The following is a 22,423-nucleotide window of genomic DNA, read 5'->3' as shown; positions in this document are numbered from 1 at the left end:
TCACATAACTATGAGTAAATGTTTATTTTAAAATATCAGTTAAAACAAATTTGGCCAGAATATGAACATATATAAATATACAAATATTATATGTAAAAATAAATAAAGAAATAAGCATACCCTTTAAAGTGTAGAGCTTTGCAGATATTTTGCAGATTAATTTTTTTGTATTACTCATATTTTCACACTATGTGAATTTGTTGCATCTATATATCCGCAGTGTTTTAATTCCTTTCCCAGATTATTCTTGAGAAAAGAGACAATCCCAATGCTTTAACAAGCACTGTTTCTGTTTTCCTTTTAAACAAGTAAGCCTCAAAGACTCAAATAGCCATAACGTCTAGGTTACGTATGTAACCTCAGTTCCCCGATGGAGGGAACGAGACGTTGTGTCAGAGAACGACACTAGGGGTCTCTCTTGAGCGCCGATATTCACCTCTGTACTATGAAAAAGGCCAATGAGAGTTGGCAGCCAGTATTTGCATGTCCCGCCCGGACATACGGGTATTTAAGCCGCGCAAATACGGGAGTTCATTCAGGATTTTTCTGAGGAGCCGAAATGGTCCGCCACAACAGGGCTCGGCTCAGCGACGTGGCAAGGGGGACACAACGCCTCGCTCCTCCATCGGGGAACTGAGGTTACATACGCAACCTAGACGTTCCCCTTCTGTCGCTCTCTTACGCTGTGTCAGAGAACCACACTAGGGGTCCACTTAAAAGCGCCATGCGCTGAGCCGCGTAACGTGATCCGCTGATACAGGAGCGAGCAGGTATTCCTACGTGCAGAACGACCAACTGTATCAGCCGCGACGCACTCTTCCCCAATGCCCCATTTAAGCCATCAGGACTCCTTATCGCTACCCCGGAGGGGGAACAAGGTGACGGCCGCCAACATGGGAACGGGCCAGCCTGGCTGGGCCTCTTTCTCTCTATGTTTCTCGCGATAGAGCAACTACGGCCGGGCCCTTACACGCATTGAGGGAAGGGGGTCTTAGCCCTTGGTAGGGCGGGGAAGACCCTGCGGAGGCCACACCTACCCGGAGGGGAGGCAAATTTGAGTGGCACATACATCGCATGGCCTATACCTAGGCCTTATGCGAACAGTAGTGCGGTGGTAGCACCAGCCTCAAAGAGGGGGAGCATACAGCACGGCACCTGGGGCAGCTGTGACTGCCTAAGGGAAACACGGGCCAACTCACGTGGAGGGGACAGAACCGTGGTTTTACACACAGGGGAGTCCGAGCAGGAGGCCTTACCTGTGGGGCCCCTATACCAGTACAGGGTAGCTAGCGGTACCACGAGTGGTTTGGGTCGGCGAAGTCCCTCCGCAGAGAACTGCGACCGCAAGGGCTAGGGAGGAGCCAACCAGTGTCCCAAGCCTGGGATCTCCTGGGAAGAAGGCGCACTGTTTCCCTGGTTAGGGGAAGGGCGCTGGGTGCAAGCGATCCACCCAGTCAGATCGTCGGCGTGTCACCGAAGTTCCCACGGGCTCGGTACCTGAGAGAACACGGATCTAAACTGACTCAACTCGGAGATTGTAGAATCTCGCAAAAGTGTTAGGTGTTGCCCAGCCCGCAGCTCTACAAATGTCTGCTAGGGCAGTGCCCCTAGCCAGTGCCCATGAGGACGCCACACTCCTGGTGGAGTGGGCTCGACCCAGCAAGGGGGGCACAGCCTGGGTGTGATAAGCCAGGAAATGGCATCGACAACCCAGTGGGCGTAGTCTCTGCTTGGAGACAGCGCTCCTTTCTGCTGTCCCCCAAAGCAGACGGAGAGCTGCTCAGAGCGCCTGGTGCTCTGTGTGCGGTCCAGGTAAATACGTAAGGCACGCATCGACACAGCAGTGAGAGGGCTGGGTCTGCCTCCTCCCGGGCAGCGCTTGCAGGTTCACCACTTGATCCCTGAAGGGTGTGGTAGGAACCTTGGGCACGTAGTCCGGTCAGCGGTCTTAGGATCACGAAAGTGTCTGCCGGACCGAACTCCAGGCAGGCGCCGCTAACAGAGAACGCATGCAGGTCCCCCACCCTCTTGATGGAGGCGAAGCGATCAGCAGGGCCGTCTTGAGAGAGAGGGCCCTGAGTCCAACTGAGTCAAGCGGCTCGAAGGGGGTCTCCGGAGTCCCATCAGGACGACCGAGAGATCCCAGGAGGGAAATAGGTTAGGCCGGAGGGAATCATCCTCCGGCACCTTTTAGGAACCTGACGATTAAGTCGTGCTTGCCAAGAGACTTGCCGCCTACCGTGTCATGGTGGGCCGCGATAGCAGCAACATACACCTTGAGGGTGGAGGGGACAGCCTCCTCTCCAGCCTCTCCTGAAGAAACACGAGCACTGACCTAACTCGCGACTTCTGCGGTCTTCGGCTCGGAAGAACACCAGTTCACGAACAGACGCCACTTCAGGGCGTAAAGATGCCTGGTCGAAGGGGCTCTGGCTTGGTTAATAGTGTCTATGACGGCTAAAGGTAGGCCGGCTAGACCCTCCGCGCCCGGCCCAGGGACCAGACGTGGAGTTTCCAGAGGTCTGGGCGCGGGTGCCAGAGCTGTGCCCCGCCCCTGAGAAAGAAGGTCCTTCCTCAGGGAATTCGCCAGGGAGGGGCTGTCATAGGAGCGTGAGATCCGAAAACCACGTCCGGTTGGGCCAGTAGGGGGCCACCAGAGTGACTTGCTCCTTGTCCTCCCTGACCTTGCATAGCACCTGTGCAAGAAGGCTCACTGGGGAAAAGCGTACTTGCGCAGCCCCACGGGCCAGCTGTGTGCCAGAGCATCTGTCCCCAGGGGAGCCTCTGTGAGGGCATACCAGAGCGGACAGTGGGAGGTTTCCTGGGAGGCAAACAGGTCTACCTGGGCCTTGCCGAACCTGTCCCAAATCAGCTGGACCGATTGGGGTGGAGCCTCCACTCTCCGCCAGGCAAGGTTTGTCTTGACAGCGCGTCCGCTATCACATTGAGTTTGCCGGGATGTGAGTGGCGCGCAGCAACTCCAGTCGCTGCTGACTCCAAAGGAGGAGACGACGGGCGAGCTGTGACATGTGGGGAGCGTACTCCGCTTTGGCGGTTTATGTAAGCCACCACCGTGGTGCTGTCTGTCCTGACCAGGACATGTTTGCCACTGAATCATCGGAAGAAATTTCTTCAGGGCAAGACGAACGGCCAGCAGCTCTAGGCAGTTGATGTGCCAGCGCAGCGGGCCTTGGTTCCACCGCCTGCGGCTGCGCGCCCGTTGCACACGGCGCCCCAACCCAATTTGGAGGCATCGGTTGTAACCAGAACGCCGACGGACACCTGCTGCAAGGGTACCCCTGCCCGAAGAAAGCAGAGGTCTATCCAGGGTTTGAAGGTTTGGAGGCAGGCAGTGGTAATTTCCACGCCGCGCGTGCCGTGGCGCCATGCTCGCCTCGGGACTCGAGTCTGGAGCCAATGCTGAAGTGGTCTCATATGCATCAACCCTAGTGGCGCGACCGCCGTGAGGATGCCATATGCCCCAGGAGCTGTTGGAAACGCTTCAACGGGACCACGGTGCCTGGCTTGAAGGAAGCGAGGCATTCCAGCACTGACTGAGCACGTTCGTTGGAGAGACGTGCTGTCATTGAGACTGAGTCTAACTCCAAACCGAGAAAAGAGATGCTCTGGACTGGGGTGAGCTTGCTCTTCTCCCAGTTGACCTGAAGCCCCAGCGGCGGAGGTGCTCGAGCACCTGGTCTCTGTGTGCGCATAGTAATTCCTGCGAGGGGCCAGAATAAGCCAATCGTCGAGGTAATTGAGTATGCGTATGCCCGCTCCTCGTAGCGGGGCAAGAGCCGCCTCTGCGACCTTCGTGGAAGACGCGAGGGACAGAGACAGGCCGAAGGGGAGGACCTTGTACTGATACGCCTGGCCGTCGAATGCGAACCGTAGAAAGGGTCGGTGTCGAGGGCGTAATTGAGACGTGAAAGTACGCGTCCTTCAGGTCTACCGCTGCGAACCAATCTAGATGCCGAACGCCAGATAGAATTTGTTTCTGGGTGAGCATTTTGAACGGGAGTTTGGACAGGGTCCGATTGAAAACTTCGCAGGTCCAAGATCGGTCGTATGCCACCGCCTTTCTTGGGTACAACGGTAAGGGCTGTAGAAACCCTTCTTCGTTTCGGTTGGAGGGACAGGCTCTATCGCGTCCTTGATTAGAAGGGAGGCGATTTCTCAGCGCAGGGAGAGGGCATGTTCGCCGTGCACTGCGGAGGAACGAACGCCCAGGAAGGGGGGCGGAGACCTGGCAAACTGAATTGCGTAACCGAGTCGAATGGTCCGGTGCAGCCAGCGTGACGAGCTGGGCAGAGAAAGCCATGCCTCTGCGCTCTGTGCTAGGGGCACCGAGGGGACAAGTATTTTGGACGTACCCGGCGGGGCTTCGCAGCGGTGCGGAACAGGTAACGCAGCGTCGGGAGGCTCTGTGGCTCTGGAGCGAGGATGTTGCTCTACAGGACCGGGAAGGGAGTACAGGGCGGCCCCGCCAGGTGGTAGTGCTTCCGGGGCATAGATGGATCGCAACAGCTCTATCCACCTGGGGGATCTCCGTGTACCCATGGCGCTCCGCCGTCGAGGGTGGCGAGGGCGGATGAGCAGGTGGCACGACGAGTGGAGAGGGGTGCTCTCCACGAAGACGTCAGCTCATCATGCACCTCCGGAAGAAAGGTACTGGGGGCGAGGCTGTGAGCGGCGCCCACGCCAAAAACCAATCATCTAGCCGTGATGGCTGCGGGAGGATGGAGGGTTCCAATCCAGGCCCACGCTATTGGCTGCCCGGAAAGCATATCGGACATCTGCGCTGTCGGCCTCCTGCTGGGCGTGCAAGCCCGAGGCGGCAGCCCAGAGGAGCCCTCAGCGTCAGAGCCCACGCCCTCCGATGTCGCGGCGAACTCATCTGCTTCCATCGCCTGAGGGTAGGCAGACTGGCTGTGAGGCGAGTCGCCGCCACCTCGAGCGAAGAGGGTAGTCAACGAGCGTGCCGGGCGCTGGTGGTCCGAGGGGCGTACCGGCGAGCTGCACCCGCTGCCATCCCCAAATCGCCTCCATCGCCAGCCGCATCGTCCTCAATCCCGTGGGAAGAAGGAGCGACACGGGCGGCTGGAGTGGCTTGCTTACGATTGTAAGCAAGCCGCGACCGCGAACGTTGTCTTGGTCACGTTCTCGCAGTGAGAGCATGAACCATCCACAAACGCAGCCTCGGTGTGATCACTGCCCAGACACACGAGACAACGCCTGTGGCCGTCGGAAGCGGAGAGTACTCTACAGCATCCAGGAACAACACAGGGGCGGAAGGGCATCTTTAAAAGACGCGTCCTTAAAAGGACGTTCACGCCGCTGTGTTTTGCTCTTTTAGAGGAAATTACTCTTTTAAATAAAATCACTCTTTTATGAATGAAAGACTCGTGAGAGATCTTTCTATCTGCAACTGTCGATGCGCTCAGGGGCAGGAAGTGCACAGCCGTGCAACCAGGAGAAAGCCGCTGTTGTGCGCCGTAGAATCCAACAGCATGCAGCAGAGGATAGCAGGAACTCGGTGTGTAGTCACGCAGCAAACTGCAAACACGACCATCGGCTCCGAAGAAATTTTCTGAATGAACTCCCGTATTTGCGCCGCTTAAATACCCGTATGTCCGGGGGCGGGACATGCAAATACTGGCTGCCAACTCTCATTGGCCTTTTTTCATAGTACAGAGGTGAATATCGGCGCTCAAGAGAGACCCCTAGTGTCGTTCTCTGACACAACGTAAGAGAGCAACAGAAGGGGAAAGTAATATTTTTCATGGCTTATTGTCTGCATGTTTATCAGGCGTGAGCATTGTTCAGCAAGTCGCGCTTCAGCTCCCAGATATGCTTTGTGAGATGAATAAATTATACAAATGACTATGTACTGCTCATAGCTTTACTGTTTGCAGAGTTAATATACGCAGCGGTTATTGTATTTGTTGTAACTTGCAGTTATTTGTCATTTAGTGAATATTCAGAGCTCATCTTATACTAAACTTGTTGTTTTTGATAAAATGATAGTGATTTCAAAATAAAAGCTAGTCACTACATTATTTCAAAATGAAAGCCATTGCATTGTCTGGCCTTGAATTTTAATTTTGTTATGATGACTATGGAGACATTTTGGAGCCCAGGGCGGCTGCCTATCTCGCCTGCAGCAGTTGGCTGGCCCAAATTACCCAGTGGCCGACTGGAAAAGCGTCTGGTGCTCCCTATGGCCACTCTGCACCTGCACACATGCAGCCATGTAAATAACAGGAAAACTGTTGGGTTGCCTTTAGTGGTGCATGTAGAAGCCTTTATTTTTTATCACTCATTATACATTTGCAAATGTACAGTGAAATTCTTCTTTTTGCTGCATTAAACTGGGGACAGAGCGCAGGGTCAGCTATGATACGGTGCTCCTGGAGCAGACAGGGTCAAGGGCCTTGCCCAACAATGGCATCAATGGGCTTGAACCCCTTGGTCAGTAACCCACAGCCTTAACAGCTGAGCCACTCTTATCTCCCTGTTTTTTGATTTTTGTAAAACATAAAATATGTGTTTTGGCTTATTCAGGCCAAGTCAAATAAATGTAACCATTCTTAGGCCCCAAATATTGATGTTACATCGCTTGAGTCACCTTTTAGAGCAAGATTTGTTGGCAGTTATTCTGTTGCACAAGGGTGTGTCAAAATCCATTTTTTAAATAGGGCACCTTGGGTCGTTGCACACAGCTGAGAGACTGGTTACCAAGAGCAAGTGTACTCCCTTGACAGTGGCTGCATAACCGCATGTTCCACTGAATGTCATCAGGTAATATCTGAGTGTGCGGGTTTCTTTTTTTTTTTTTTTTACAAAATAGCATTGGTTGTTTTGCCGAGTATCTTGCAGTCAAGGAATTTTAAACATCATGATCAGTATGAAGTACATGATGGGAAATAATTATGCTGCACAAAAGATTTCCTGACAAAGAAAGGGATGGGCAAACAAAAACTGTAATGAAATAGGTGGCTAGGTTAAAATCCAACCAGCTGCAAAATTTCAATAAAGTGCACAAAGGAGCCTGCTATTACAGGACAATTCTATAAGTGTCCAGTTGATGTCACTGCAGACCAATAGACAAAAAACTTTTTTTGTCTATAAAATGTTTTTCCTTAGGAGGTTAAACTCTTATCCTTAACAATTATGTTGAAAAGAAAATATTCTTAAGTGTACCAAGTTTAGGTTTTTGTTGAGATGTTCTCTTCAAATATACCAATTTTTAAGGGCTCACAGTAGAATTGGATTTTTGTTTGTGTTCTGGAGAATGAAACCGTTTTGGTGGAATGGGTGCTTAGCAGTGTGATTACATGGATAAAAGAAGGACAGGAAAACATTGTTTCATTAAATTCATTTATAGAATGTAGACAGGGGTTAAAGGGGGTAACTAACCACAGTTTTTGTTGTTATAGATAAAGGGCCAGAACGGTTATATCTCCTCATATACTGTGGATTTTTAGCAAATCAATACCCCCAAAAGGTTGACTCTCATTTTATTTTTTCATTCTGCCTTCAACAACTACAACAAACCCCTCTGATATAGAGTTGTTGTGTAGGGTTTTCCAAAACCCAACCTACCTTTATCATCATCATCGGTTCAGAGAAAGAGAGAGAAAAAATGGCAGATGTCAGCTGAAAGAAAAAGACAGAGATAGAGGCAGAATATGTCACTCATAGCAATACACAGATTTAATTTGTATGAGCATGTTCTATTTTCAAGATGCCTTTTGTGCAGTGTGTGTCGCTCTAATTACCGTGATCATTCAAAATGGAGCCTTACTCGTGCCTCCCACACAAGCTCTAAAAAACAATTCAACAGCCACACAGAGAGATGCTGAGATGTTGTTGTTACACTGCCCAGCTGCACTTTTATATAGGGATGGATATGTAATAAATGTAATATTTCAATAACTGGACACAGTGGTGGAGCTAGGCCACCCCATTGGCCACCCCACTCGCAATTGCTGTTTCAGTAATTTAGTTCTTTAGAGGTGAAATCATCTCTGTACAAAGGTACAATCTTACCATGTGCGCAAACCTCTCCATCCATTGTATCCATTGTATCCACCCCCCCTCCCCAAAGCTGTGCCACCACAGACTGATCGTTTGCCCCTGCCTGGCCACCCTTTTGAAAAACTTCCTGGCTCCACACCTGACTGGACAGCACTGGCAGAAGGTATTATTAGCAGGTCAAATGGCAATCCCAATCAACATATATTAACGTCATTAATGGCACAGGCGCTATTCAAATTATGGTCATTTAGAATGTCATAGATATCAGGCCTCAGGGTTTACGTCATCTGGAGCTCTGATGTCTGTAGGCAATTATTATGTGTACTATGTATAAAACTGCTCTATACACAATTGCTTATGTTACATGTCATAAATAAGCCTTTATCTTTAAATGCGATGCATCCTGAGTGATCATTACTGAACATGCTGAGGCCTGAGAATACTGAGACCCTGATATTAGAATGCATGTTTTTTCAATTCCACTTAGCTTCCAATGTAACTAATCTTCATGTAAGGCACTCTGCCAGTTTGAGTACAAGATAGGGAGAAGGAAATGAATAACAGCTTACGAATAGAGGCTTCTCTGAAGTTGGTAGGATTGAGGCACTCTCCGAAGTTGTGGTTAAGGCATGGAATTGCTTTGGTTGGCATGACAACCATTTTAGGGGAACTGACAAAATTAGGCTTGTGTGTTTGCTTACAGAATAATGAAGAACCTAGTGAGATGTCAGCCTGTCTTAAAAACAGCTCTGACTCTGGTGTCCTTGCCTTTGCAATGAGGGCATCAAGGATTTTAGCCATATCTTACTAGTTGTAAACATATGCACTGTTTGCATTACCTTCTCATTTGTAACTGATCAGTTGCCTGTTTTCATGAAAATTCCTTCACTTATGACATAAAATGAATTGATTTCTGATATAATGCAAAGTTGCGTTATTTATTAGTTTGTCAGTCCAATGAGAAATGTTCTTTTTAATTACGTCTGTTGTTATTTGATTTATATTTATGTGCCTTCCTCTTGCCACACAACAACTAGGCTAATAATTGTACTAATTGTGCTAATAATTGTATTTTGATTTTATTTTCTGGTATCATTTCAAATTTAAAGAACAACTGCCAGTTATTTAAAATGATTCTGTAAATTATTTTAAAGATGATAATTTATTGTCCCCAATATACACCGATCAGCCAATATTAAACCCATCTGCCTATTTAGGTCCCCCTCGTGCCACCAAACCGCATCTCAGAATAACATTCTGAGATTATATAGAGCGGTTAACTGAGTTACTATAGACTTTGTCAAACTGTTTATAGACAGTTCAAACCAGTCTGGCCATTCACTGATGACCTCTCTTGTCAACAAGTCCAACAATCATTCATGTGATTATCTAATCAGCCAATCGTATGGCCAGGAACAGATTACCGATGTGTACTGTGTACTGTACTAACTGTATATGGTTGAACGACAATAAAAACCACTTGACTTGACCGACTGAGCCGATGGTGCCAGTGCCCAGGGGCCCTTGACTGCCCAGGAGGGCCCTGGGCTTTAAAGTTACACGATCTAGCCTTACCCCCTTTCCCTCAACAACTGCTCAACAACTTTTGGGCAGGAAAACGAAACCCCGAAAACAATAATTGGAGGGAGGCCCTTGGAGATAATTGACCCTAGGGCCTTTGCAATCATAATCCGTCCCTGCCTGTGTCAGCAGTGCAGAAAATCATGCAGAACATCAGTTAATGTTCACATCATCCATCAGAATGGGGAAAAAAATTTATCTCAGTGAGTTGGACCTTTGCATGATTGTTGGTGCAAGATGGGCTGGTTTGAGTATTTGTGTAACTGCTGATCTCCTAGGATTTTCACGAACAACAGTATTTAGAGTTTACTCCTAATGATGCCAAAAACAAAAACAAAAAACATCATCAAGCAACATTTCTCTGGATTGAAACGCCTTGTTGATGAGTGAGGTCAACATAAGTGCATGCACATTTTGGGTTTTATATTGAATTCATCCATCCTACAACATAAAAGGTTTAGCAAGTTAAACAAGGTAACTAATTAACTAGGAAGGAAATGTAAAACAAACTTTATGTTTGAGGAGGGTCTGTAAAGTCCACAAAAGGCTGAAACGTTTTCAGATTATTTGAAAGTGTGTTCTAGTTGAAGTTTCGCTGTCTTAAAACTGTTGACTGTTCAGAATATTGTAAAAAACATTATTTATTTTTTTAATGGAGATGCAAACTCAAAACCATTTAATTTTGAATTACTAAAGAAATATTTCTGGAGAGCTGCAGCATAAAATTTGTTTAAAACTACTACAAGACTGTGAATCCTTACAAATATATACTGATGCATTTGAGAAACATTGCTTGTGGCTGACAGCAGGAAATGTGAATATTTTAATTATTTTAAAAACTTTTTATGTATGGAGTGCACTGAATTCATAGGAGAATGTGATTAAGAGTTTCTCAGAAATAAATGGCATTTTATAAAGCTAACCTAATCAAATTTTTTGATTTGACAAAACAAGTGTGCCATAAGTGATGATGAGGCGCATGAAACCATATCTAAATTCAAGCAACATGTCCAAGTCTTTTGTTTTGCAAAATAGAGATAAAGGGTTTAACTCAAAATGGGTCTTAAATGTAGGCACCTATAAAGCTGTATGAGGCATCCATACAGAAAAGTGGAAGTGGCTCGACCAAATGGATGCTATCTAAACCAACGAGCAATGGGAGGGAGAGTGCCCTGGACTGGCGTTGATGCACAATGGAGGATGGTATGTTTTGTTATGTTAACTCTATACTCTGCTTGAAAAGTTCACTTTATATTGTTGACCAGCTACTGGAAGCTTGCTTCTAAAACAACCACCCTCTTATTGTTCCAAACCCATATATGATGAAACCCAATTGATCATAGGTAGAATGTTCATGCTGTCCTTTTCCACAAAATGAAAGTGAATGGAGATGGATGTTGTTTAGCTCCAAAAATAACATAAACACCATAAATAATCATAACAATAGTCCATACGACTTGTCTATTTTATTGTCAGTATTTATAAAGCCATATATGATAGCTTTGTGTGATGAAAACACTGAAATTTAAGTGAAAACGAAAATCTCATATTCAAATCTGGCATGTTGCAATCGGTTATGAGAACTGTAAGAACCATCAAATGTTGTACAATGTACAGTACTGTATCTTGAAATGCCATATTTGAATGTAGACGAACACAAATGAGATTTGAAAGCTGTGATGGGTGGGAAGATTTTCAGTGAATAACGACAATTCGGTCTGTTCATCACACAAAGCTATCGTATGGCTTCAGAAGACTTGGAATCACATGGGTTTGGAAAAACATGTGGATAAATAACAATAACAGAACTTTCATTTTTGGGCAAACTAACTCTTTAAAACACATAAACGTCAACATTTAAGAGGAGAGGGTAACAAACAAATAAAGATCAACAACCAGAAATAGAACTTGACAGAATGCAAAAACATTTTAGTAAGAAAAGTTTATTTCTGAATATTCCTTGTCAACACATCGGTTTCTTGCTGTTACATCTTGCTGCTGTTTTCTAAAATATTTTTTTTAAGGTGAATGTGAAAAAGAGAATTTTCTAAAGGAAATATAAACATAGAAATGTCAACCCCAAGAGGAAAAAAAACCATCTAAAATACAGAAGTCCACTTTAAATACAAGACCAGAAATAAATCAAAATATAATCAGCTACATAAATAACCAACTGAATGCAAAACAAAGGCCACAAAGCACCATTTTGTCAGCACTAATGGTTCACATCATAGTATGGTTGATACTCTACCTCATTTTGTACAAATGGAATCAGCAATAAAAATGACAGAAGGTGTAAGGATCGTTGAAGCTCTCTCTCCATTGTGCTATGCCAAAGTTCGCAAACAGAGAAAGGCTCACCACAGAACCTGGACAAATACTCACTGGTGAGAGAACGTTCTCCTGAATGGGTAAATCTTGTGCTTTAACAGAGTATTGACATTCAGTTTTACCCCTGTGCTCTTCCATATCTGATGATCTGGTCCATTAGAGCTCTCAATACAAGAGGTTGTCTGATTGTGATGCTGTTCAATCTCACATCCAGTTCTGTGCTTGGATCAACGTATCCAGTCGAGTACAGATACAGGCCCAATGTGGCACCACAAAATTAAAAAAAGTGAAAGTCTCAGCTTAGGATGCAATACTTTTAAATAGAATCCAACAGTATCATTGTTCGTGAATGACATCATATGTTGTCTGTCTATTTATCCAAAAATGTGCTAACTATGACTGCAGTAACAGGCAAACCAATAAGCTGGCTATTGCCACCGTTCTTTGTTCCTCTCAATTGGACTGTTATAGTCAGGCTATTAAATCACCTTATTAATATCACAGCAAGAGCAATTTATGTGGCTGTCCCTTTTTCAGCTATTAGGCAGATTTCTATAAAATACTTTGCATGTAATTGGTGTTTACACTACAATGTTTCAACTGCTATTACAATGACAATATTACAAACAGAATGTCTAAGGGTTGTAAGTGGATGGAGAGGTCTCCTGAGTACTCCTGCTGAGATCTGTTTATTATTTCACATCTGCATGCTCTGACTGTTTTTGTACAGAGATGACCTCATTAGCAGTTGTTTTACAATGACAACCCATTAAAGTAACAAAATTGTTTGTTGTACAAAAGAGTTAGGGTTATAAAACTGTTCTTATAATCAAAAATTAAATGTATTAATATGCTCACAAAGCTAACAATATGCTAAATTATCAATGTTTGGTGTAATTTGATTACAAAGTAATAAGTTACTGTAATTTAATTACATTAAAGTCAAAAAGTATTTTACATTTTAAATTCTAGTAATTAGATTAAAGTTACTGAATTTCAATTAAGTTAATTACTTTTAATTACAGTACATTACTTGGGTAACACATTTCTAAAATAGTATTATTTATATAGATTTTAAAACATAATATCTGTTCATATTTAAGAACGTGTGACTTATATGCGAAAGTGAACAAGGAGGAAATATAGACATTATTTTGAATTTGTTGAGCAAAAAAAAAACGACTTTTCTATAAAAATGTATTTAGAAAGTAATGTAAAAGTAAAATAACAAGTAATGTGATTACGTTTTTGATTAAATAATCAGTAAAGTAATTAGATTAGTAATTTGCAGTGGATTCCTTAATCTAAAAAATATTAACATTACATTGGCTGAAAAGGAAAACAGGCAATTCTGATAATGTTTGAACAACAGCAGTTTTCCAGTCTAACACATTCAACCAACATTGGGCCAAATATAATTATCAGCCAGATTTTGATATTTGCCAAAATACTATAGAGTTGATGTTGAGAAGCCTATTATATGATTAGTTGCATTGCATTATTTGCATTTAGAATTTGCTTTGTTCCCTGATGTCCACATCTCTTCAAAACAGATCTGTAATCCTATTTTTGAGTCACAACCCACCAGATGAAAACCACTGCAACTGGAAGTGTAAAAAATAATAATAATAGTAATGCAATAAAAACGCAACACAAAAAGTGGAATTGTGTATTCTTTGCTCTCTCTTTTGTAACTCTCAGACTCTATCAGTGAGCATGGACAGAAAACAGGTGATTGATCCAAAGTGTTCATCCGTAAAGGATGAGAATCTGAGCTACATTAACTATGACAGGACTAGTAATCAGTCTATTCCTCCCTATGGAAAAATTCTCCTTCCCTAGGTGGGTTTGCGAACGGAAGACACTTGTAGACTGTGCAATGGAGCGGACACTTTGATATAGCACACTTGCACTTTTTCTGAGGAGAACATCAATAAAAGAAAATGTTTTCCGTAATTTTACTGAAATATCTGTGAAATAATGTTGTCACTACAGTACCTTAGCAATTGTATATTTCGGCTCTGGGCTTTCAATACAATGGCAGCTGACTCAATTTACAGCTTAAAAAAAGACCCAAAAGTATCAAAAAGTAGTCCATGTGGCCTGTGCATCATATTACAAGTCTTCTTAAGACATACAATATGTTTTAGTGAGAAATAACCCAAAATGATGTTTTTCAGTGTATTTCTTGACATCAGTTGCACGTTCATGAGTGTTATGAGAGAAGCTTGTTTACTTGCGTAGTTTTCAGCTATAAACTTCCATTGTATTTAAAAGACGAGCCAAAATATCATTAAAATTCCTTTTGTGTTAAATAGAAGTCATACGGTTTTGGAATGACATAAGGGTGAGTACATTATGATAGAATAAAATTTTTTGGGTGAACTATTCCTTTAAGGTAACAACTGCCTGTATTCACTTTTTACAGAGAAGAAATAACAAAGATGCTGTGGCAGGGCGGAGTGCGGGGCTGGGTCATGATACACACCCAGTCCCGTATTAGGCTAATTAAGCCTCTGAGAGGAATAAAGGTCGACTGCAGAGGATCGTGCGGGAGAGAGAGATCGTTTACGGACATGTCCGTCATGTGTGTGTTTGTCTTTTGTTTGAGTTTAAAATTAAACTATTATTTATATTGAAAAGCCGGTTCTCGCCTCCTCCTTTCCATTGATCCCTTTACTGATGCCATAAGGCAAGCAACAAAGAGAATTAAATGTGCATCATAATTAGTTGTGAGGTGATTTTGTGGGAAACAAGATAATAATGAAACAGCGTAGGTCAGTTGTCATTAATTTGTGAAAGTGAGGGAAATGTTTCTTAGTTTTCTCAGGTACACAAAAATTATGCTTCATACAAAAACCTCACACATGTTCTCCTTATTGCACCAAAGCAGGAAAAATGACTACATCTTGTTATTAGAAAAGTAATTTTCCTCCATCCTTATCCAATTTCTTGTGGAGTCCAGAGTGTGTTGTCAATGAATTCATCTGGCAGTATTTGAGTGGCAGGTGAGTTGTATGCTGCATTGCTCTCTCACTTTCTATCCCACTCTCTCTATTGTTTGTTTTTAGCCCTCGTGTCTTCTGATGTCCCCGGATCTTGGAGATGCTTTTGACCATTTACATCCCAGTGGTGCTTAGGCCCATGGCAGCAGCCTGGCCCATACATGGCAGAGTTTGTGCCGCTTTAGGGAAGTCATGGGCCATCACACGACCGTTCTCTCCTCCACTGCCCATCCTGGTCAATGTGGAGCTCAGCAAGGCTGCATCAATGATTTGCTAAGAGAAATGAAACACACAGAAGCTGGTCAGACATTTCACACAGAGACAACAGCAAAATTGCATTGCAACAAAAACAGGGGTGTTGTAGGCGAGACTGGGGCAATATAAAAGGTATAGCTCACACAAAAACATGAATTCTCTCATTATTTACTGACCATTATGCCATCACAAACTCACATGACTTTCTTCCTTCTGCGGAACAGAAGAGTTTCTTTTTGAAGGATGTATGAGGTGTATTTGTGCATATGATGCAAAACAATGAAGTCCAAATTTGAGAAAATTGAAGAGGGTTTTGAAGTAGGTGTTTAAAATCCAACATACAAACCCATTTCTAGAGAAAACAAGCATCTTTGCGATTGCCCTTTTGACTCCCTCGGTGACAACTCGCCCCAGTCTCACAAATAAGGTGCACATGCAGTAATGCTTTGATGCTGGCTAACGGTACACACTAAGATCTGACCTCAATTATGTGTATTTATAATTTACAGAAGCATATTTCATTTGATCTATGGACTTGCTCCAGTCAGTGCGGGCATCGTTTCATGATAAGAAATTGTGGAAAATAACAGGCACCAAGTGCAGCAATGACGAGACCAACACAGCAACTCGAAGCCCACTCTCTCATACAGCAGTTTTACATAATAAAACCCTGTAGGCTTGAAACTGGAGCTAATGATGTGGATGCTGGCTTGTACATCCTTGACGAATAAATGATTTAAATCCAGATCACTTCAGTGGATTGCCGAGGATTAAGATGTTTGGGCTGATGCAGACTAATTGGCCTGCTAGCAACAGCGATTTGTCGCTGTGATATTCTAAATGTGGCTGTTGTAATGTCTTAACACTTGAATAATCGAGAGAGCGTATCGTATGACTTGAGAAAAAGATCATATGCAAAACATGCACTGTGAAAAATAATAAAGTGTTACATTTAAAGGGACAGTTCACCTAAAAACTAAAATTCTGGATCAAATCTCTTTTGTAAGTCGCTTTGGATAAAAGCATCTGCCAATTGAAATAAATGTAAATGTCATTTACTCACCCTCATGTTGTTCCAAACCCTAAACAAAAGAAGCCGTAAGACAGAATGTTGGCTAGTCACCATTCACTTTCATTGTATAGAAAGAACGATTCAATGAAACTGAATGGTGACTGGGGATAACATTCTGCCTAACATCTTGTGTTCCAAAGAAGAAAGTAATTTGGGTTTAGAACAACGTGAGGGTGAGTAAATTATGACACATTTTGTATTTTTCTGTGAACTATCCCTTTAAAGACCAAAAGCCTGTGAGAGTGTTGTTCCTGGATGTTGTTTGAAAGCTCCAAAAACATATTTAGGCAACACTGTTTTTTTCAAAAACCATGCCTAACAAATTATTTTGAAGATTTCCCATTCAAGGGCCTGAAATGAATATTATGAGTCACCACATGGGTTTGCAGGTAATTCAATTTATATAAGCCACTGTTTTCTTCTTAATTTTGTAGGCATTGGAGAGCTCTGTGCTCCAGGATTAGAGAGAGGCACAGTGGGTGGTATTATGTTTACACCCACCCACAATTACCTCTTTACTGCCAACACATTTCCCTGGCAGATCCCCCAGAGGAAGTGAGGTCAGTGTAAGATAGCAGTTATAAAACAAAACCCATAATGAAATGTGGACAAAATTAAATATTGCACTATGCTGGATGCTTCAGGCTGCATATACCTATTACTAAGTGTTAAATCTGAGAGGTTATGCCTTATAATTCAGCTTTATCATGACAGCAGTTGAACGAAAGTAAAAAAAATAACAAATTACCTTCATCCTTTGAGACTCGATTCTGGATTTGTAACAGAACTCAACCAGGGCCACCAGCATGGCCAGCCCTAGACCACCAATCAGAATGTAGAAAACTCCAGCCACATTACTGAGGCTCAGAGCACTGGTTTTATCCTGCATGGCACAGAGATGATGATCAGATAATGGCACTGCAATAGCAAGCACGCACATATACACACAAATCTACAGGTAACCACAAAACATAAATTATCTTTTGCTTATAAACACATCCAGCAATTAAAAAAACACAAAACATGAAATTTACAGCTTTGAGACATAACATTTACACATATTTACATTGTTAACCATGGGCGGACTGGGAAGAGAAATCGGCCCTTGATTTTACATAGTAACTGGCCCAAAATTTATTGCGGGGGGGGTTTGTCGCTGTCCTTTCTGCATATCACGGCCCCTTTCAGCATATCGCGGTGGCGTTTTGCTGCACTCTTCAGCCAGTCGCTGCCCATTCGGCATAACGCGGTGGCCCATTTCAGCTTTAAGCCACCCGTGCAGCACTGTTTGTCCCAGTTTCGCTGGCCCACCAGGAAAAATCCCGGTTCTCCCTATGGCCAGTCCGCCCCTGTTGTTAACGTACGAAAACTGGATACTTATTTATTCACAATATATTATTAAAACTATCCATTAAATTAATCTAATATTACTTAATAAAAATAGTCAACAATAAAAAGAGACATTCTAATGAATGTACTACTAGAACTGTTTAAATCATGCAGATGCATGCGAGAATTGCAAGCTTGGGATAATTATTAATCTTTCAGTAAAATCTGGCGCTCTCTGATAATGCTAAAGGGATATTTCAACCAAAATGACATTTTTTACAATTTACTAATCCTCATATTGCTTCCAACCTGTTTTAAATATAACTTTCTTCTGTGGAAGAAAAGGAAATGTTTGGGAATGACAGCCTCAGTTGCCAGTGGTTTACTTTATATGGAAATAAGGTGCAATGAAAGTGAATGGTGACTTCTTCCTACCATCATCTTTGTGTTCCACGAAAGAAAGAAATTCATATGGGTTTGGAATAACTTTAGGGTTAATATATGATGATAAAATGTTTATTTCGGGTAAAATATCCATTTAACATTGAATTACAAATAAAAAAAACAATCAAATTAATAGCACTCCCTTTTTCATTTTAACAGTCTATATCAATGCCTCTGATATCAAATATAGCAAGTCTGTTTAATTTTAAACCATGCAGTTATAGAGCAAGTTTGCCTAGTTTATAAAAGTTCCTTATTCAAACTGTAAGATTTATTTTTCAAAGGTCATAACAGAGAGGATTCTCTCTTTGTCTCTGATGGTGGAGATGTCACGTCAGGGGTAGAGGGAGTGAGTGACATGCATCTGTCTGGTGACCATATTGAGGTCTCATCCACTGGCATGCACATTGTCTTTGGACAGAGACAAGACAGCTCTAAAGGACTCTTAATGGGAAAGCAATCCAGTTAGAGAGGGAATTTCATGGCAACGCTTTTCTCTCCAGACTGTCATTTACTCTTGTTAAGATGGATAGATGTCTTTAGGGTTTGTCTGCTGCTATTGTTATGGGGAAGAGTTTAAGAGAAACAGATACCGGTACATAAAAGAAAAGGTAGACTATAATCGGAAGAATAACTTCTAACAGCTATTATTGAACAGCTGCAATTTTCATAAAGGTCTATTTTCATTTTAGACCTTTCTAAGAATGCGTTACCTCTGATCAAATTCAGCATTATTATAGAAATAGTTCACTCAAAAATGAAAATTCTGTCAGAATTGGCTCAACTTCATGTTGTTCCAAACCCATGTAACTAAATAAAAATAGTAAGAACACAAAAGAAAATATTTTAATGAGTACATGAAAATACATTTGTCTCTTCAGTGCAATGACAGTTGATTGTGACTCACTTTTAAGTCAAATAAAAGCACCCAAATGTGTCATAAATGTAGCCATGCTGCTCAGTCGTATTCATATTCTAAGTCCGCTGAAGATATATGATAGATTTTGGTGAGAACCTGAAATGTAAGTCCTATTGCTCATTCATGAGTGCTATGAGAAAAGCTTGTTCACAGTGGCAGGCATGTTCAAGCAAGAACCTGCTTTGTTGAAGGCGCTAAATGTAATATTATTACTAAACTAAATCATAAAATTACCATAATATGTCATTAGAGACTTTGAAATACTGGCTTCTCCGATAACAATGCTACAGCCAGTATATTCTACTTTGAAGTTTCCATTCTGGGCTGGAATTTCTGTTTATGTTTTGGCCTGTGTGATCCCACCCACTGCCCACTCACCAATAGTATTTCGACACCGTCGGGTTGCCAGATTTGAACAAGTATGCAAACAACACTAGGCGCTGCAGCCATGGAAGCCAGCAAACGAACTGGATCAGAGATAACAGATTCCACCCGACCTAAAAAGCCTCGCCATCCATCTAAAAATATTGGAGATGTCTTTGGAAGATGGAGACAGCTTACAGCCCAGAAATCCTTTAAAATGGATGCTGAGTTGGCTAATTTACGTGTCAACATTCTGGCAACCCGTATAAGCTTCGAGTCTTGGGTGGGGCAGACAACTCTCAAATATTTTGAATTTGGACTGCAGTACCCATTTCAAACATTTGTCAATCTTACAATCTTTAGCTTTTAAGTGCTAAAAACAATGTACGTTTTTGCATGTTTTTTTAAGCTTTGAAGTGAGTCACTATCAACTGTCATTGTATTGAATAGATGGAACAGGTTATTCTTAAAAAAAAAAAAAATCCTTTTGTGTAATGCATTAGAAAGAAAGTCATACAGGTTTGGAATGTCATGGCGGTGACATAATTTTTAATTTTGCATGAACTATTCCTTTAAAGTTTTTAGGTTTGACTAGTTTTCAATAATAATAATAATAATAATTTAGTAAAATCATATGTAAATAAACTTCAATGTCCACTTAACATGTATTGGTAAATTCCACAAATCTATCTTTATTAATGATTTAATGTAGAATTGAATTGGATAAATGAGCTATACAGTACATAGCTGATGTGCTTCTTAAATTAGCATAATACTGAAGACATATTTTTATATTTCTATCTTGTAATTTAATTTAGATTAGCTTAATTTAATAGTTTGTCTCTGAAGACTGATACTACCTTGGCTCATCTTTCTTGATGTAAACTATTGTTTATGCAGTAGATTACAATTAATATTGGATGTGAAAAACAGTACAAAATAGATGTGATCACCAAGATATATTTTCTTAAACAAGTGACTACTTACACCAGGTGTAAATAGCACTGGCCACACAGCATAGCTTTCTGCACCCTAATAATGTGATTCTTGAGACATTTAATTTAGTCAACTAAACTTGTCCTCGCCAGATAGAGGTCTTCTTGTATGATTTTTTTCTCAACGAAACCAAGACAAAGCCAAACAAACAGATTATAAGAACATGTTTATTTCTTTTGATCCGGAGAAATCAATGGCCATAATAATCAAGGCAGAAAGAAATGTATATCATTTTAAATGCAGCAATCAAAGAACCAAGTGGTTCTGAGTGAACATCCACATTGCCCATTTCTATAAATACACCCCAAGCATCACATCTATTTTGTAATGTGGGAAGTAATAGGGGCCAGACAGCAACTTGATGACAGTGTGCATAAGTCTCTGGGTAAATGGCAAACTGGAGACAGAGCAGTGTGTTGCAGAGAGAGCAGGACAGGGCTTTCAGTAAAGTGCTAAAGCTGAATCTCACAGTGAGGGAAACTATGGGTGAACGATGAGTGAACTGACCTTTCTTACGGAGTCCTTGCTTCCACACTCCCCCTTATCGTACCACCATTTGTTTTTCAGTTTGTCTAAGACGGCTTGCTCATTGAGTTTCAACACCGCTAGGTTTACGGGGATTCTTCAACCAGGAAAATAACATAAATAACATTACCCATGTTATCTTATGTTATTCAGCATTTAAGTAAACATACACCCATAATTATGTTTTGATGTGTTCTACATGTCTACAGATAAATAGGAAAGAAAATCAAAGAACAGAAAAAAGAAAGAACAGCACAGTCACAGAGTTTGAATACTTTCACTGCCAAAAGTGATATGCATTAATACTCCATCTAGCTTTATGGCCTTTCTCCCTACTGCAAGATGTGTATTACTATATCACTTTGGGTAACCGGCAAGAGATGGAAACACTCGGATTTGCACAAATTTGACAATCGATTTTTAAGCATTTCATAGGTCTCCAAAAATCAATGATTTTAAAAGTATGCAAATAAACCTCTGAGTAGGAATGGCTTGATGTATATCAAAATTTCTTAGAGCAGAGAGGTGCACAATGCAGCCGAGGTGTTTGTTAACCGAGGTTGCCGGTTACCCCCCCAGGGTGGTGGTTACCCGCTGGATATAGCTCATATTGGGGCTGACCTTGGAATCACCTCCTCCGCTGCCACACTCTCCCTTGTCGTACCACCATTTGTTTTTCAATTTGTCCAACAGGCCCTGCTCGTTCAGTTTTAACACTGCCAGGTTTACTGGGTTTCTTGAAATGATAATAAAATAATCTGGGTCAGCATTGGTGATATGATACGGCGAGGCAGAGGTTGTGTCAAATAAAAATGATTCTATTAAATCTTAGAGGAAGTAAGGAAAACATAAAACTGAGCGGACTGTACGCCTGGCTCTGCTGGACTAGTTGATGTAATATTAGTTGTTTTGTGTTGTACTAAAGTGTAAAAATAATGTACTGTGACCAAATGATGAGAGATTTTACCGAGCAAGACCCGGATTCTGGGCGAATTAGCAATGCCCTGGACTTAATTCTTTGTCACATAGTGGCCTTTGGTCTGCGTAAGAGGATTCCCAGATTAAGTCAAAATTACTTTAGATTAGCTCTGGATAATCTATTTCTTTGTCATTATAGTTTAAAGGCACTGTACTTCCATATTTTGGGAAATCCCTCTGCTGCCCTCACACTTTGAGCATTCTTAATACGGCCCATCCTCATCTGTGTGGCAGTGTCTTTCTCAGTAAAACCCCAGACTTCTTCTAGTACCCCTTGAGACAGGAGCAGAAAGAGGCCAGTGTGCTTATGGATGATTAAAACAAAGCCAAACTTCATCCATGAACATTAATCTGAAATCTTCAGGGTACACAAGACAACAATCATGTCAGGAAAATTAATGGTGGAAAAGAGCATCTCAGCATCTACAATGGAACACACTGTTGGATGAGAGATCATTTTGAGAGAAAGGTGATGAAAATGCCTGAATGCCAGAGAATGTTGTTGATTTATCTGTATGTGCCATTTTATACAACGGTTCTTACAGTATTTGAAAACTTTTGCAACATTTAAAAATGTGTGCATTT

The 22,423-nt window shown here is 42.2% G+C and overlaps 1 protein-coding gene across 2 annotated transcripts in view; it reads right to left on the bottom strand.

The window, feature by feature from the left end:
- Window positions 1–13,070: 13,070 nt before the first annotated feature.
- Window positions 13,071–22,423, bottom strand: part of LOC127625265 (glutamate receptor 1-like) — an 84,503-nt gene continuing 75,150 nt past the window's right edge. Inside the window, exons 14-16 of one of the 2 annotated variants that reach the window (XM_052100444.1) lie at window positions 21,482–21,596; window positions 17,033–17,167; window positions 13,071–15,230 (exon numbers count right to left, since the gene is read on the bottom strand). In XM_052100444.1, the coding sequence (XP_051956404.1) occupies window positions 15,072–15,230; window positions 17,033–17,167; window positions 21,482–21,596 (409 nt within the window). In that variant the 3' untranslated portion in view covers window positions 13,071–15,071. Of the gene's footprint in view, window positions 15,231–17,032; window positions 17,168–20,842; window positions 20,958–21,481; window positions 21,597–22,423 lie in introns of both variants that reach the window. The other variant, XM_052100442.1, reaches the window with a different exon arrangement.

The sequence above is a fragment of the Xyrauchen texanus genome, chromosome 31, assembly GCF_025860055.1.
Source record: "Xyrauchen texanus isolate HMW12.3.18 chromosome 31, RBS_HiC_50CHRs, whole genome shotgun sequence".
NCBI lineage: Eukaryota > Metazoa > Chordata > Actinopteri > Cypriniformes > Catostomidae > Xyrauchen > Xyrauchen texanus.
The sequence above is the reverse complement of the archived record's forward strand: the minus strand, read 5'-3'. Positions and strand labels throughout refer to the sequence as shown.